The 16,966-nt window shown below is 40.0% G+C and overlaps 1 protein-coding gene across 1 annotated transcript in view; it reads left to right on the forward strand.

Annotated features, from left to right (window-relative positions):
- Positions 1 to 16,966, forward strand: part of ANKH (ANKH inorganic pyrophosphate transport regulator) — a 106,462-nt gene that overhangs the window by 61,261 nt on the left and 28,235 nt on the right. The window contains exon 2 of the mRNA XM_032219910.1: positions 15,965 to 16,181. Within this exon, the coding sequence (XP_032075801.1) occupies positions 15,965 to 16,181 (217 nt within the window). The remainder of the gene's footprint in view (positions 1 to 15,964; positions 16,182 to 16,966) is intronic.

The raw sequence follows: 16,966 nt of genomic DNA on the forward strand, positions 1-16,966 counted from the left end.
AAAAATTGTTCGAACCTACTCTGTGGGTGTGGCCTCCTTTGTGGGAGTGGCTTACCGCCCATGTGACCGGATGGGAGTGGCTTGCCGCCCATGTGACCGGATATGAAGATGCCGACGACACTTGTCAGAACCACCTTAAATTAACTCACACACAGCACTGGCATGAATAAGAATATGATGTAAACTTGTTTTTTAAAAGGCATCTTTGGTTTGCGTTAAAACAACTTCAACACACGCAATGTTCTGATTGCACCACAAACGCAGTAGTCATCCTTACCTTTCACAGAGGCACTGAGTTTTATAAATAGGAGCATGATAGTGCAGAATAATCATATCCAAGGACCAGTGGTGGGTTTCAAAAAATTTTGGAACCTCTTCTGTAGGTGTGGCCTGCTTTCCGGGTCCACTGGTGGAGCCTCTTCTAACCGGTTCGGTAGATTTGATGAACCGGTTCTACCGAATAGGTGCGAACTGGTAGGAACCCACCTCTGGTGTGCATGCATGTGCAAAAACAAATAGAAACATAAACGCATTCTTACATAGATACTGTATATACAGACTATTGGATGAATCATATTAATTCCTCAGGTCTTCACAAATTCCATGTCATTTATTAACTTTCATTTAGCTCCCAGCTCGTTTTCTTTACTGAATGAATTCAAAACATGGGGCGAATCTGAAACTTAGCTGTGAGTTACTAAATTCTGCTGTATTTGTACGGAAAAGCTTGAGTAGATCATGATGCCATTGGGGATGGAATGAAATTATTGCTTCATTTAAATACACGTTTAGACATTGTCAGATACCAGAATCAGTTACAATGGTTTACACCAAGGTCCTCTGTTCTGGCGGGAACAGAGATTCCACCTGATTGGTCGGAGGGTCTGACAGCTCCCTATGAAAAGGGCTGTTGTCAGACTGAATTATCGCTGGGTTGTACATAGTTGACGTCTGTTAATAAAGAGCTGTTGCTGCCTAAGCCTTTCCTTTACCCGATCTTAGAGACATGTCCTCTGATTAAATTTTAGAAGGAGATTATTACATATATTCAAAAGATAATCATATCCCTTTGAATTCGGTTCTGACTGCAAGGAAAGGGCTTCTCAACAAAGTGAATGCTATGTAGTACCGTATTTTGGGGAGTATAAGATGCACTCCCCCCCCCAAAAAAAAGAGGGTGAAAATTTGGGTGCGACTTATACACCAAATGTAGCCCTGCCTCCCCTCTGGCCCCCATCCTTTGGCCTCTTCCAGCAATTTACCTCCTTGCAGCAAGCGGGGAAAATGGGGCTTGCAGAAGTAGCAATATAGGCTATGGCAATCCTGCGGCCTGAAACAGCTGATCAGGAGGCCCCTGCTGAAACTGAAATTGAAAGTGAAACTTGCTGTTTGCCAGCAAGGAGGCAAATTGCTAGGAGGCAGGGACAGATTTTTTTTTCTTGTGCTAATCAGGCTAAACTGAAACAGGCTGTTTGCTGGTTGCTGCAAGGAGGTATGGCAATAACTATAGATGCCTAAAGAATGTTTAAATTATTAGACTCATTTTTTTAAAAGGCTGCTTTATTATTGTTCTAGACAACTTAACAAAATGAAGCGGCTTTTTAAAATAAATGCTTGATCTGAGGAGGCCCAGTGCTATTGTATCTCCTTTTAAAAAGCAGAGATGTGTATTTCTAGAAAGCCACATCAATTTTAACAGCATCTGTACAAGTATAGTCTGAAATGTAACACCACGAGCAGTGTATATCATCTGTGCTGTTTGCTGTTTGCTGCAAGGAGGCAAATTGCTGGGAGGCAGAGGCAGATTTTTCCTCCTTGTTTTCCTCCCCAAAAGCTAGGTGCATCTTATACTTCGGAGCATCTTATACTCTGAAAAATATGGTATATACTTATAGCCGAGACTTTTTTTCCAGCATTGGAATGATAAACACACACACACACACACACACAAACACACAAACACACACCACTACTCAATGATCTGCAGAAGTGAGGTTACCAACAATTGAATTACTGTATTTTTCGGAGTATAAGATGCAACAAGGTTTTGAAGAGGATAATCTAAAAAAAAAAAGTTTTTGCACTATGCAAACCTCCCAAAAATGGCCCTTAAAAAAAAAAAAGGGTTATGAATAACCCTTAGGAAGCTTATAGAGTGCTACTGGGGGCTGGGGGGGCAAAAAATTGTCAGTTTTTCCCTCATTTCTGCCCTCCCCAGCCCCCAGGAGCTCTCTGAAAGCCTTTTAAAAGCTATGCGTGGCCATTTTGGTGAAGGGGTGATGTTTCGGGAGGCAAAAATGCTGTATTCAGTGTATTAGACGCACCCAGATTTTCAGCCTCTCTTTTGAGGGGAAAATGTGCGTCTTAAAATAAGGTACTTTATTGATGTAGATTAGAGATGGATGATTGTAAAGAAATATGACCTCAGTCTTTAATGTGCTTGTGTAGAATATCTTATGTATGAATATACTGTTTTCATTTCTTTCTTTTTCTCTTTCATTTTCTTTTGATTTTCTGTAACTTTGTATATTTGTTTTCTTTATATTTGGTATTACATTAATAAATGACATAATAAATATTTAAATGAGAATTGGCAGATTCACCATTAAGGAAGAAGTGTAGTATAAATTTGCCATTCTCCTTCTTGGAATTCTGGTTGATAATCCCGATGACAGGCATCAAGTAACGGAGTTGTTAAGGTACATGTTGAATCTTCTTGAGACTTTATTTAATATGTTGATCTTTCATAACAACCACAGCCTACTCTGTGGGTGCGATGTCCTCAGTAGGAAAAGTTCTTATGAGTTCAGTAATGGTCTGGAACTTTAATAACCTTGAGACATCTACTAGAAAAAATATACAGAAGAATGATCATGTCGGATAAAAATGGCTTTAGAAATACAGGATGTGATGTCATACTGGGCTAGCAAAAGCTGCCAGTTTTCAAATAGTCTAGGTTTTTTTTTTAGTTTTTTTTTTAAAAACACAATATAAAAGTTCTGGTGGTGTACATTGTGCTTTCATAAGAAAGGTCATTGTGTTATAATGGTTTTATTTTAACTGTGACATGGATGTTCATGATCCTGGAACACAAGGGCGGTTAAAATAACCATAATTCAAGTGAGAGTTTTCTCTACAGCAGTTAACAGTGAGTGAGGTGGTAATATTCACCTTGTGAAATGAACCATTCACTCCTTGTGAAATGAAACATTCACTCCTTGTGAAATGAAACCATTACCTCTTGTTTTTTCCTAATAGCATAGACTTCACCAACTGATGCTCTCTGATTGTTGTTGCGTCCAAATCTTCCAGAATTCCTAGTCAATATGGCCAAAGATGCCACATTTTGAAAGGGTGGAGTGAAGGACAAGTGTGAAAACTTCAAAGTGGCTTGTGAATTAAGCATTGTTCACAGAGCCGAGGTGGCACAGTGGGTAGAGTGCAGTACTGCAGGCCACCTCAGCTGACTGCTATCTGCAATTCGGCGGTTCAAATCTCACCGGCTCAAGGTTGACTCAGCCTTCCATCCTTCCGAGGTGGGTGAAATGAGGACCCGGATTGTTGGGGGCGATATGCTGACTCTGTAAACCGCTTAGAGAGGGCTGAAAGCCCTATGAAGTGGTATATAAGTCTAACTGCTATTGCTAAAATTGGCTACAGCTCTACATGGGTGCATATGATAGTTTTTCAGCTTGAAGACATCATCTGGAATTCTCCTTCCTGAACATTACTGTTCCACCTACTTCTGAGAAACTCCTAAACTGCATCTTGGGAGCAATTGCCTCTCTTGATGTTGCTTCTAGAAATTATTTATTTATTTGCAGAATGTATTCTAAAAAATTCTAAAAAGGCCTTTACTCCACAAAGTGTACAACAGCAACAGCATACAAACAAACGCAGCAAATAATACTTATACCTGGAAAGAGGTCGCCTTTTTTAAAGAGTCTCTACCTGTTCAAACAAGATGATCATGTTATAGATCTTGTTAACCCAAAAAATGACAGCTGGTGGAGACCAGAAGGTGAGCATTTTCCACAGTAGCCTCTGCTCTATGGAAGACTTTAGAGATCGCAATGACTCCAAAGCTGTTAGCCTTTTGTAAGGCCCTTAAAAACCTGGCTATATTCACGAACATAGGAGGCTGAAGGTGTCAAGGGCCTTATTTCCTGGCTGTATTGTAATCTGGCCAGGTAGTATCTTGCATATTTAATTTGGATGTTTTGTAGAGTTCTTATTGGTTTTACTACTTAGCAATAGCAGTTAGACTTACATACCGCTTCATAGGGCTTTCAGCCCTCTCTAAGCAGTTTACAGAGTCAGCATATCGCCCCCCACAGTCTGGGTCCTCATTTCACCCACCTCGGAAGGATGGAAGGCTGAGTCAACCTTGAGCCGGTAAGATTTGAAAGCCGAACTGCAGAACTGCAGTCAGCTGAAGTAGCTTGCAGTGCTGCATTTAACCACTGCGCCACCTCGGCTACTTGTACTGTTTTAAAATGTTTTTTAGTATTTTTAAATGTAACATGTGTTTTTTTAATTGTAAGCCTGCCCTAGCATCCTTGGCTAAGGTAGACAGCCATGGAAATTAGTTAAATAAACAAACAAACTAAATAACAGATGTTTTAAATATTGAGTTTCCTTTTAACCATGTTGAATAACAGCTGGTGAAATCTTAGCTAAGATATAGCAACCCTGAGATTGCTGATTTACAGAACGTTGAATAATTTGGCGTGTATACTGGAATAATACCTTGGAAAACATTCAGGAAGGCGTCACCCCCTATCCTGTGAGATTCAGTATTATTCTGTACTTTTTATTTTGGTTTTAAATCAAACTAGTTCACTGATAACCATTCCATGTTCACTGTGATGTGCTTTCTTGAAGGTTCTTGAATATCTTGGCTTTTCCAGGAAAAAGAAATGTCTTGTTTACATTCTGTCACAAATCAAAGAATAATACCTAGGTACACCCACGTTACACCTATCCTCCGCGAGCTGCACTGGCTGCCCATTGGTCTCCGGACATGCTTCAAGGTGCTAGCCGTTACTTTTAAAGCCCTACATGGTATCGGACCTGGTTACCTGAGAGACCGCCTCCTGCCATTTACCTCCCAAAGACCGATTCGATCACACAGACTAGGCCTCCTCCGGATTCCATCTGCCGGTCAATGTCGACTGGCAACTCCCCGGGGGAGGGCCTTCTCTGTAGCTGCTCCAGCCCTATGGAATGATCTCCCCGTTGAGATCCGGACCCTTACTACCCTTCCGGCCTTCCGCAAAGCGACCAAGACCTGGCTGTTCCGGCAGGCCTGGGGCTGTTGATTTTGTCCAGCCCCATCCTAAGTTGTGAATGTTGTGCACCTTTTAATGTTGTTTTGTTTTTGTATGTCTTCCCCATCCCTTTTTTACTTGTAAGCCGCCCTGAGTCTCTAGAGAGTGGGCAGCATACAAAATAGATGATAGATGATAGATAGATAGATAGATAGATAGATGATAGATAGATAGATAGATAGATAGATAGATAGATAGATAGATAGATAGATAGATAGATAATACTGGGGACATCAATACTACTGTAGCAAGTCTGTTGTAGGGCAACACAAATCATAATCTTGAATTATTTCACTTGGTTCAGTTCCTACGTCTGCAATTAAATGTTAGGGTTGCACAGCAAACTGGGAAATAGCTCTTCCGGCAACCTGGGAGAGCCACAACTGTCCAGGCTACACTGCTGCACAAATAGACCAATATTTTATACTAAATGGACAAATATTCTTATAGATTTATATATGTTCCAAAGCAGGGAGTTTGGCAAATTGTAACTACAATGCACATCAGTCGGGAAAAATAAGTTGTACTACAATTCCTCAACCCCTAATGGGACTTTTTGAGGAGCCGAGGTGGCGCGGTGGTTAGAGTACAGTACTGCAGGCCACTTCAGCTGACTGTTATCTGCAGTTCGGCGGTTCAACTCTCACCGGCTCAAGGTTGACTCAGCCTTCCATCCTTCCAAGGTGGGTGAAATGAGGACCCAGAAATGAGGACCCAGACTGTGGGGGCGATGTGCTGACTCTGTAAACCGCTTAGAGAGGGCTGAAAGCCCTATGAAGCGGTATATAAGTCTAACTGCTATTGCTATTGCTACTTTTGACATTTTGTAAAATTGTCCATCGTGAGGGATTAAGATTCTTCCGTTTGAGATTTCTCAGCAGATATATAGGATATGTATCTCAGCAGCAGCCATTCTCAAGCAAACCGTCAGTGGTGCTTCTTCATTAAACTACTTGAATTAAAAATATTTACTCACTGTGTTGGGATCATATGTTATTTTTGGCAATGAGGACAAAGATGTTTCCCACCTTGATTCTTCCTGGCAGCAAACTCCCCCTGACTGGCTGGTTGCCTGTCTGGTAAACGTCCCACACAATGACCTCTGTCGTCAAATGATTCTGCAATACCTAATCTGGGATCTGCCATTTGTGTTAAAATTGTTTTTAAATCAAATGTTTATATAATAAATGTATACAATGAAATTTATATACATTTAATATAATTTATGCTAAATATAATTTGAAATACCTATCATATAAAGGTAATCCTAGATTTACAACAGTTCATTTAGTGGTAGTTCAAAGATACAACGGTACTGAAAAAAAAAGTGACTTATGACCATTTTCCATACTTACAACCTGTTCTGACCCCCCTCGTCCCACACCAACACACACTCCGAGCCAAAGAAAAGTTATGGCATTTAATTAACAGACAGACAGGTCCTTGGCAGCAAATCGGCACAGACAAGCTTGGGCAGCAATCAAGCACAGATACACCGTGGCAGCAATCCAGCCTGCCAAGCTCACAATAATGTTCTCTGACATTAGTTCCTGCGTTGACTTCTGCAAAAGGGGCGTGTGCACAAGCAGTCCTTTTATAGTCTGGAGAGGAGCCTAATTACCACCAGCTGAGTGCAATTACCTCCTGTAACTGCACAACTGTTCCTGACGCCTATTAGCTCTTCGGTGCCGGCCATCCAGGAACAATTCACTACTGGCATCCGGCTCACTCCCCCTTGTCTCCTCCTCACTGGTCCAAGGCTCAGGCGCCTCCTGGTGGCCAGCCAGCCTCTCTGCACCCTGCTCAGAGTCGGAACCCTGTCCAGGGTCCTCCACATCCTCCAGAGCCGACTCATCGGGTCCCTCGCTGTCGGAGTCTGGTGGCAGCTCCCAACGGCTCCTGCTGGGCCACAACACAACCATTTACATCATCCCCATGGTCACAGGATCAAAATTCAGACACTTGGCAACTGACTCATTAATGATGGTTGCAGGGTTACGGGATCATGTGATCACCTTTTACTGATCAAGTCAATGGGGGAGCCAGATCCACTTAACAACTGTGTTACTTAATAATTGCAGTGTTTCACTTAACAACTGTGACAAGAAAGGTCATAAATTGGGTAACTTTAATAAGATTTGTATGCCGCCCACTCCCTAGGGGCTCTGGGCGGCTAAATTCATTTAACCAATGTTTCACTTAGTAACAGAAACTTTGGGCTCAGTCAGGGTTGTAAGTCAAGGATTACCTGTAAAAGTGATGAAAGATATTTTTAAAAGTGTCTTTTTGTTAGGGAAGCGACAACAACAACTTTCGTGATAGACTAGAAGCTCCCTGTGTATTTTTTTTGTGTGTGTGCTGAAAATGGATAAAAATTGTGATTTTTGGATTTATCAATGAAAATGAGCTGTACCTGGAAAGAAGGGAACTACATAATGTGATTTTCAAATTAAATTTACAGTATCAAGCATGTCTACAAGTTCTGTAAAGAAGATGGGAAGTTCCTTTTTTCCCCTTCCCACTCCATTATTTGAACACTTTTTACTTTATCTTTCTTCCTTTCTTGATTTTTTTTCTACACTTATTTGCATTTATTTTTTAACTTTATGAAACATTTCACACTGAGACATATACAAATTATTTTTTCCATGGAAAATGCCATCATTACCTGTATAATAATGTTTTTTCTGTTATTTTGCCAGAAATTGTTCCATCTTTCTAGACTAGTGTTTCTCAACCTTGGCAACTTGAAGATGTCTGGACTTCAACTCCCAGAATTCCCCAGCCAGCGAATGCTGGCTGGGGAATTCTGGGAGTTGAAATCCGGACATCTTCAAGTTGCCAAGGTTGAGAAACACTGTTCTAGACCGTTGTTATAGTCTTTCCCAGGCCCACCTTAATATTTTTGCTATCAGCAGATATGAACATTTCATATAGAGAACTGCTCTTGGCTCAGAAAATAAAGCATTTTGCCTTCTAAGTAATTTTCTTGTCTCTCTGAGGTTGCACAAAATTAAGTTTTCGATTCCCATCAACTACCCGTCTTCCCATCATGTCTGATTGGCAGTAGCAAACCAAGTATTGCCTCTTGTAGCCTAACACCTATTAATTTCTGGGATGGCTTTCCTTTGAGGGCCGTTATTGATTTCCTGATCCTATATTGTTAAGGTAAGATGCTCATTACCTTACCTTGAGATGCCATTTTTTAAATTAAGGCTCACTCCCACACATTAGGGAATGATTACAGCAACCTACTTTGACTTGTTTACAGATAGTGGTTAGATAATGATTTCATCTGATTGCTTTTAACAGCCAAGGAGCAAGATGAGATTCTGTATTGCTGATGGGTATATATTATGCAATGGAAGACATAAAACCTTATTGTAGATGCCAATCCATTACAGTTTTAAATTGATCTTAGGACTGATAAGGATGACAGTTATCTATCTAATTAGTTTGGAAGGAAATAGAAAAAGTGCGTACATTGATATCTCACTTTTCCCCCAAAATACAATTAAGCTACCAGTATCTATCTATCTATCTATCTATCTATCTATCTATCTATCTATCTATCTATCTATCTATCTATCTATCTATCTATCTTTCTCTCTCTCTCTCTCTCTATCTCTCTCTCTCTCTCATCTCTCTCTCTCTCTCTCTATCCCTATCCCTATCCCTATCCCTTGTCTGTCTGTCTGTCTCTATCCCTATCCCTATCCCTAATCTGTCTGTCTGTCTGTCTGTCTGTCTGTCTGTCTGTCTGTCTGTCTATCTATCTATCTATCTATCTATCTATCTATCTATCTATCTATCTATCTATCTATCATCTATCTATCATCTCTCTCTCTCTAACTCTATATCTATCTATCTATCTATCTATCTATCTATCTATCTATCTATCTATCTATCTATCATCTATCTATCTATCTATCTCTCTCTCTCTCTCTCTATCTCTCTCTCTCTCTCTCTCTATCTATCTCTCTCTCCCTCTCCCTCTCCCTATCCCCATCCCCATCCCTATCCCTATCACTATCCCTTGTCTGTCTGTCTGTCCCTATCCCTATCCCTAGTCTGTCTGTCTGTCTGTCTGTCTGTCTGTCTGTCTGTCTGTCTGTCTGTCTGTCTGTCTGTCTGTCTGTCTATCTATCTATCTATCTATCTATCTATCTATCTATCTATCTATCTATCTATCTATCTATCTATCTATCTAATTACTTACCATATTAAGCTGCCGGTATATATCACTGTAAATTAGTAAAAGTCAGTTTCCTCATTGCAAGAATACTTTATCCATGTGTAGCCAAGAGTAAGGATTACTAATATTTCCTCGGGTGTTGTTTTGGTTTTCATAAATCTTTGTTATTTTTGTTGTATACCCTGTGATTGAAGTAATATTATTGGTGGGATCTAAATTATCTTGCAACATCTTTATTTGAGTAAAATGCCTATTAATCATAAGAATTATTTTCTTATTTTCATGAAGTCCCTGTTCTTTGTAAGATTCCAAAATTTGTTCAAAGAGGAATAATTTTTCCCAAAGAGAGATCCATGTTGGGCACATAAATAAACATTTAGACAAGGATCTGAACAGCTACATTATATGGAGTGACATGAATCCTCCAAGTTTAACCTGGATGAGGTCAAGGAACTAACCCAGCTTTCCAGCGCTTGGGGAAAAACTGATTTTCTAGAGACTATACCAGTGAACATTTGACATTTTTGATTTATTAGCTCTTTCTCTTTGGCTTTAAAAAAGGAAATGCTGAACTGGTCAGTCAAAACATTTGGTTTGTCTGGAGGTAGTTAATTAAACTCAGCAACCAACGTCCGGGTAAGTTTTATTTTAGTAGCCACCCACTGGAAAACCAGCCTTTGCATTGCATCATTACAGTGTCAGATCTTCCATAATTTCTCCAGTGGACTATTCCTTCTGGAAAAACTGAGCTGAGACATTATCTCACGATTAATGATTAGCAAAAACCTACAAGGAGTAAACAGCCACACAAGGTCAGGATGTCATATAGTTCTACAACGTGATTCCTGGCCAATCATTTTAGAATTGTTATAAATCAAACACAAATATTTCTGTTTTTTTATTTATGCTTCATGAATCAGGTACTAAAAATATACAGTAGGAGCTCTGGTCACAACCATAATTAGTTCCATAACTTTGGTCACGACCCGATTTGGTCGTGACCTGAACCTAATTTTGGAAATTTGGCACTTACCCCCCCCCCCCCAAAAAAAAAAAAAGGCTGCAAAAGGGAAAATCGGCCACAAAACAAAAAATATATATGAATTTTTTGGTTGGAATCTGATTTGGTCATGGTCAGAAGCATTCATGACCAGAGGTTCCTCTGTATCCTGCTCAATTTCTGATGTTTATATGTACAAATGTCCTCTCTTGGCCTGCTTTGTATTCTATTATTTAATATATTGGTGGGGTGATACTGAATGTATATATGTAAAATGAATGCAGAATGATTTATGTTGTTTAAATTCTGTTAGAAGGGAGAGCTGGATGAGATTATTTTAAAACAGAAGGTAAATTGATTCTTGTTGAAAGTATTATTTGAATATGTGGAATGATCTATGCTATTTAATTTTTATTAGAAGGGAAAGCTTGGTGAAATTATTTTGAGCTAAATTTTAAACTAATGTCTGCATAAATTTGATAGTGGTAAATATCAGAGAAGCAAGGGATGAGGGCAAAATGCATGCGGAATGATTTACGTTGTTTAAATCCTATTATAAGGGAAAGCTGGTCGGGATCATTTTAAGATAGAATGCAAACTGATTTTTGAGTAAAGTAATACTTGATCCACGCTGCTTAAATTTTACTAAGAAGGGAAAGTTTGGTCAGATTATTTTGAATTACTGTTTGAAATTAAGGCTAAGAAAGATTATTTACGCTGTTTAAATCCTATTAGAAGGGAAAGTTTGATTATTCTTCTGTAAAATAATATTTGAATATGTGGAATGATCCACGCTGCTTAAATTTTACTAGAAGGGATTATTTTTGAGCTAGATTGTATATTGATGTCTATACAAATTTGGATAAATGTTTATCTGAATACAAGGTTAAGGAAGAGGAATGGGAGAGTCTACAAGAGGCCGGGGTAAATAACAAAGAAGCAAGAGACGAGAATAAAATATAGATAGAATGACTTATACTATTTAAGCATAGATAAAGATGGGGGGCTGAGCTTAACACAAAGAGTTTCTTTCTTTGTTTTTTTTCTTTGTTCTTTTCTTTTCTTTTTTTTTTCCCCCCCTTAACATATTACTTTTATTTTTAATCCATACGAACACAAGATACTTTAGATAGAAGGCAGTGCCAGGTGTGGGCCCTGGGAAGTCGGGAGGAGTAGGGATGGGGATTTATGGGGGGTGGGTGGGTGTTAACATAGTCTCAATAAGAACAAGAATGCACTTATATACGGTTGTTCTTTTTTTTCCTTTTTTTTCTCTTTTCTTTCTTTATATTTTTTTTCCTTGGTTTATTTTACTTTTTATCAGATTATAATAAACAACACTTGAATAAAGGAATACACCAAGGAGGGAGGTAGAGGGAAAGAGGAGGGAGGAGTAAGGAAGGAGTAAGGGGAATGTAAGGAGGGCGTGTTGGGAGTAAGGGGAGAAGGAAGGTTTGAGGGGAAAGGGAAGTAGGAGGGGAGCGTTAGAGGGAGGAAAGGAAAGTTGGAGGGGGTAGATGGGGTGTATGGAGGATGGAAGTGTCAGGTGGGGTTACGAATGATGAGTTGTGTTTTCCTTTTTATTTTTTTTTATTTTTTTTATTTTTTTTTCTTATAGCAAATACCCTGTATATAAGTGATTGTAAAATGGAATGTGAAAATGAATAAAATATATTTAAAAAAAAATAATAATAATTGCTCTCTGTGAACACAAGAGGTTCCATTTAGCTGTTGTGGGTAATTACCTTCTGAAACCTATAGTTGTCATGAATTTATATAACTGTTTAAGCCGTGATCCGACAAATGCGCGCCCGACAAATTCGCGCCAACAAAACCGCTGCGACAAAACGGCGACATTGAAAGCGCGCCCACAAAAGCGCGATTAGGGTTTTTAGGTTAGGGTTAAGGTTAGGGTTAGGGTTAGGGTTGTTAACGTTGTTACCCTTGTTTTCGCGTTGTTTTCGATGGTGCGCTTTTGTCGGCGCGCATTTGTCGACGCGCTTTAGTGGGCGCGCTTTCAACGTCGCCGTTTTGTCGCGGCAGTTTTGTCGGCGCGCATTTGTCGGCGAACCGTTTAAGCTTATAACCTATCTCCAAATTTTGTAGCAATGAATTTCAAAAGTTTTAATGTGCTGAATTGAAAAAAGTGCTTATTCTACAGGGCTCGAACCTTCCGAAGCAAATTGAATTCATACACATTTGTGTCCCTCCAAAGTACCTTAAGTTAGGGGAGGAGAATTATATACCTCATAATTTATTTCCCCCTTTTCTCTCTTAAGCATTTTTCATCCCTAAATTCCCCCGGAAAATCATCAAGTAATCATCTTTCCTTCGCTTGGAAATACATACTGGTTTTGCTCTTTCAAACTAATGTTTTGAAACTCAGGGCAGCCAGAGGTGAAAGGAACACTTTCTACACGAAGGCTTCTGCGGTCATTGTAAAGTCACAGCCAAATTAACACTTGTTATTTTCTTCCATTGCATCATGGGTTCCCCACCTCTCTTACCATACTACAGTATGACTCTTCTCCTGCAGCTGTTGGCAAAATACTATGCGAAGAGTCAGTCATTTTCTCTCTGTGCTTTGATGCTCTAAATCCTGTTCTTAAATCATTTTTTTTAATCTGGGCAATCAGAGAGCAAGAGTATTATGTCAGATGAATTGCATCAGGCTGCCAGCTTGCTAGTAATAAATTCACTTTCTATGTGCTTTGACACTGAATCATATTGTTGGAAGGATGGAAAAGACTGTACTACTCAAATGTAGGTACAGATATATAAAGGAACATTAAGAGAACTTTAGAGCATGGAACAGGGAAATGGTCTTTAAATCTTTTTATCTTAAAAGTCAGACAGCCAGAAATTCAGCAGACAAATAGAAAATAGAAGGGAGATAAATGCTCCTGGGTGAATCCAGTGATTTTGTTTTAAAAGCAAGCGAGACGGGGGAAAAAATGGTTACATGTGGGTGGAAACAAACATTGCACTTGTGAATGGTTTATATTTTGTTTATTAACATCATGTAGTGCGTATAATGGAATAAAGCAATATTAATGCGTTTTTCACTATTGAAACTCTGGGGAGCTGGCACACAAAAGAAGTTTGCTTAATATATATGCTTAATATATAAAGTTTAGTTGGCGTGCTTTCATTTTTCATGAACATTTTAGAGTGGGAAAATGTAACTTATTTCTACGAATAGACTAGTTTTCCTCACTTTGTATGTTGAGATATATTTTCTGGTTCCGCCACTAAACCGCGCTCGACTAAACCGCGTCGCTGACGTCATCAACAGGGCGACAACAGCGCGGAGACAGAAGCACGCTGTAAACCCTAAACCTAAAATTAACCCCTAAACCTAACCCCCCTAAACCTAATCCTAAACCTAAACCTAACCCTAAACCTAAACCTAACCCTTAACCTAACCCTAACCCTAAACCTAACCCTAAACCTAATCCTAAATCTAATCCTAAATCTAACCCTAAAGCTAACCCTAAAGCTAACCCTAAAGCTAACCCTTACCTTAAGTGGAATTGGCTTGCTTTCAAAGCGCTATTTAAAGCGCCCTTCTTTCTCCGCGCTGGCTGTTGTCGCCCTGTTGATGACGTCAGCGACGCGGTTTAATCGGGTGCGGTTTAGTCGAGCGCGGTTTTGACGGGTCACGATATTTTCTTTTGGAGAGAAAAGGACATCAAATTAGCTGAACACTTTCTTGAGATAGGCTATATTAACATTTTTCTGCAAGTCTCCTTGTGCTGTGTCTGCACTGATTCAGGGAGGTGTTTAGTTTAACTGAAGTGTGTTTCCAAATGCCTTAACCTTGTTACAAGGTTAAAGAATGCATCGGCCTCCTTTGCCTATGTGAGTTTCTTGTGTACAGGTAGCCCTCGTCTTACGACCACAGTTGAAAACCAAAATTTATGTTGCTAACTGAGACATTTGTTAAGTGAGTTTTGCCCCATTTTACAACCTTTCATGCCACAGTTGTTGAGTGCATTATTGCACTTGTAAAATTAGTAGCATGGATGCCCCATTGACTTTGCTTGTTCAAAGGGTGTTAAAAGGTGATCATATGATCCCAGGACACTGCAGTCATCATAAATATGATTTCAGATTCAGATTTCAGATTTAGTTTATTTGTATGCTGCCCTTCTCCGGGAGGGACTCAGGGCGGCGAACAACTCAAAGGGGGGAAAGGGGAACATAAAACACAATACACATAGTTAAAATGGCCAACAATCATACAACCACACAGGTCGAGCGGGGAGGGGAACTCATCAACCCCAGGCCTGCCGGCAAAGCCAGGTTTGACGGCTTTTCGGAAGGCCTGGAGAGAGGTGAGGGTCCGAATCTCTGCGGGGAGTTCGTTCCAGAGGACCGGAGCTGCCACAGAGAAGCCCCTCCCCTGGGTCATAGCCAGGTGGCATTGGCTGGTAGACGGAACCCGGAGGAGGCCAACCCTGTGTGATCTAATGGGTCTTTGAGAGGTAATTGGCAGCAGGCGGTCTCTCAAGTACCCAGGTCCAATACCATGAACCAGTTGCAAACATCCGAATTTTGATCATGTGACCAAGAGGATGCGGCAATGGTCGTATATAATAATGATAAACAACCAAATTCGCTTTTTCAGTATTGTACCTTTGAACGGTCACTATTGAACTGTTGTAAGTCGAGGACTATCTGTATTTGTGTCAAGGTCGTATCTCTAATTGTCTACATATATAACTGTTTTAAGAAAAAACAAGCAGAGCACCAGGTATATGGTACAATATACAAGGATATTTCTAGGTTCATAGTTCATAAAGCAGATGTTTATATGTATCAATTGTTATGTTATTTCCTTTTTTAATACATAGTTTATACTTTTGGGTAACAGTTTTGTCAGCCCTTGGATGCTTTCATGTAATGCAGTGGTCTCCAACCTTGGCAACTTTAAGACTTGTGGACTTCAACTCCCAGAGTTCCTGGCTGAGGAACTCTGGGAGTTGAAGTCCACAGGTCTTAAAGTTGCCAAGGTTGGATGATCAGTGATGTAATGTATTTGACGACCTGCCAAAATAAAGCTTCTAAGATCTCACGTGAGAACTGAAATGTCCAGAGGTTCCATGTGTGATTTTGCCCTATTCCTCTGACTGAATTTTAGGATTGCATTTTTTTTTTGGGAGCAACAGGTGCTATGCTACTCCATATTGCTGACTTCTGTGGTAAGAAAACAGGAGGATTGCAAATGGAAGATAGTGATATTTTTAAATTTTATGAATAAAGAAATAGAAACGCACCAACGTATCATGCGGAAACCGTCCCTTTTCTGAGCCACATAAAATAACGTGCGGGTCTTTTTTTTTTTTATTTTATTTGATTAAAAATTAGGAATCATGTTTAGTAATATTCCGCGTATGTTAATTGTCTTCTCCTTTCTGTTTTCTTGTGTCTCTTTAGGCCTTGAATAGAGGCATCGCAGCTGTTAAGGAAGATGCTGTGGAAATGCTGGCTAGCTATGGCTTGGCATACTCCCTCATGAAGTTTTTCACAGGACCGATGAGCGATTTCAAAAACGTGGGTCTGGTTTTTGTCAACAGTAAAAGAGATAGAACCAAAGCAGTGTTGTGTATGGTTGTGGCTGGTGCTGTGGCTGCAGTGTTTCATACCTTGATAGGTAAGTTTGCTTTTTTATCGAAATGGCACTTCTGCTCAAATGATTGGCTAACACATAACATCTTTTTGTTCATCCAGTTTCCTTAGGCATTTGTCCATTATAATTTTGCCAGAACTAGAAATTCCCTCCCTTACTCCCCAAATTTTGATTGAAGCCAGGTCTCTCAGGCATCCTCATGTTGTCACCAATAACAATATATTTGGGTTCCAAGCAGTGGTGGGATTTAGCCGGTTCGCACCTATTCGGAAGAACCGGTTGGTAACTTTCTAAGTAGTTCAGAGAACCGATTGTTGGAAGAAATCTCCTTTTGTTTTTTTCCACTTTACAGGGCTAATCCTGTAAGGAAGGCAGGAAGGAAACATTCTGGTGTTGTTTCTAGCCTCATCTTTATTGCCCTGCTTACAGAAACTGCCTCTCCCGTTAACCCTTATTCCATTGTAACAGCTATTTGCTTTTAGTCAAGAGCCTTTATAGTATAATAGCAATAGCAATAGCAGTTAGACTTATATACCGCTTCATAGGGCTGTCAGCCCTCTCTAAGCGGTTTACAGAGTCAGCATATCGCCCCCACAGTCTGGGTCCTCATTTCACCCACCTCGGAAGGATGGAAGGCTGAGTCAACCTTGAGCCGGTGAGATTAGAACTGCTGAACTGCAGATAGCAGTCAGCTGAAGTGGCCTGCAGTACTGCACCCTAACCACTGCGCCACCTCGGCTCTAATACATAATTGTGCCAAAGAAAGGAGCATAAATCTACTTCATTCAACGACTCTCATTTTCCTTCCA

The sequence above is a fragment of the Thamnophis elegans genome, chromosome 6, assembly GCF_009769535.1.
Source record: "Thamnophis elegans isolate rThaEle1 chromosome 6, rThaEle1.pri, whole genome shotgun sequence".
Lineage (NCBI taxonomy): Eukaryota > Metazoa > Chordata > Lepidosauria > Squamata > Colubridae > Thamnophis > Thamnophis elegans.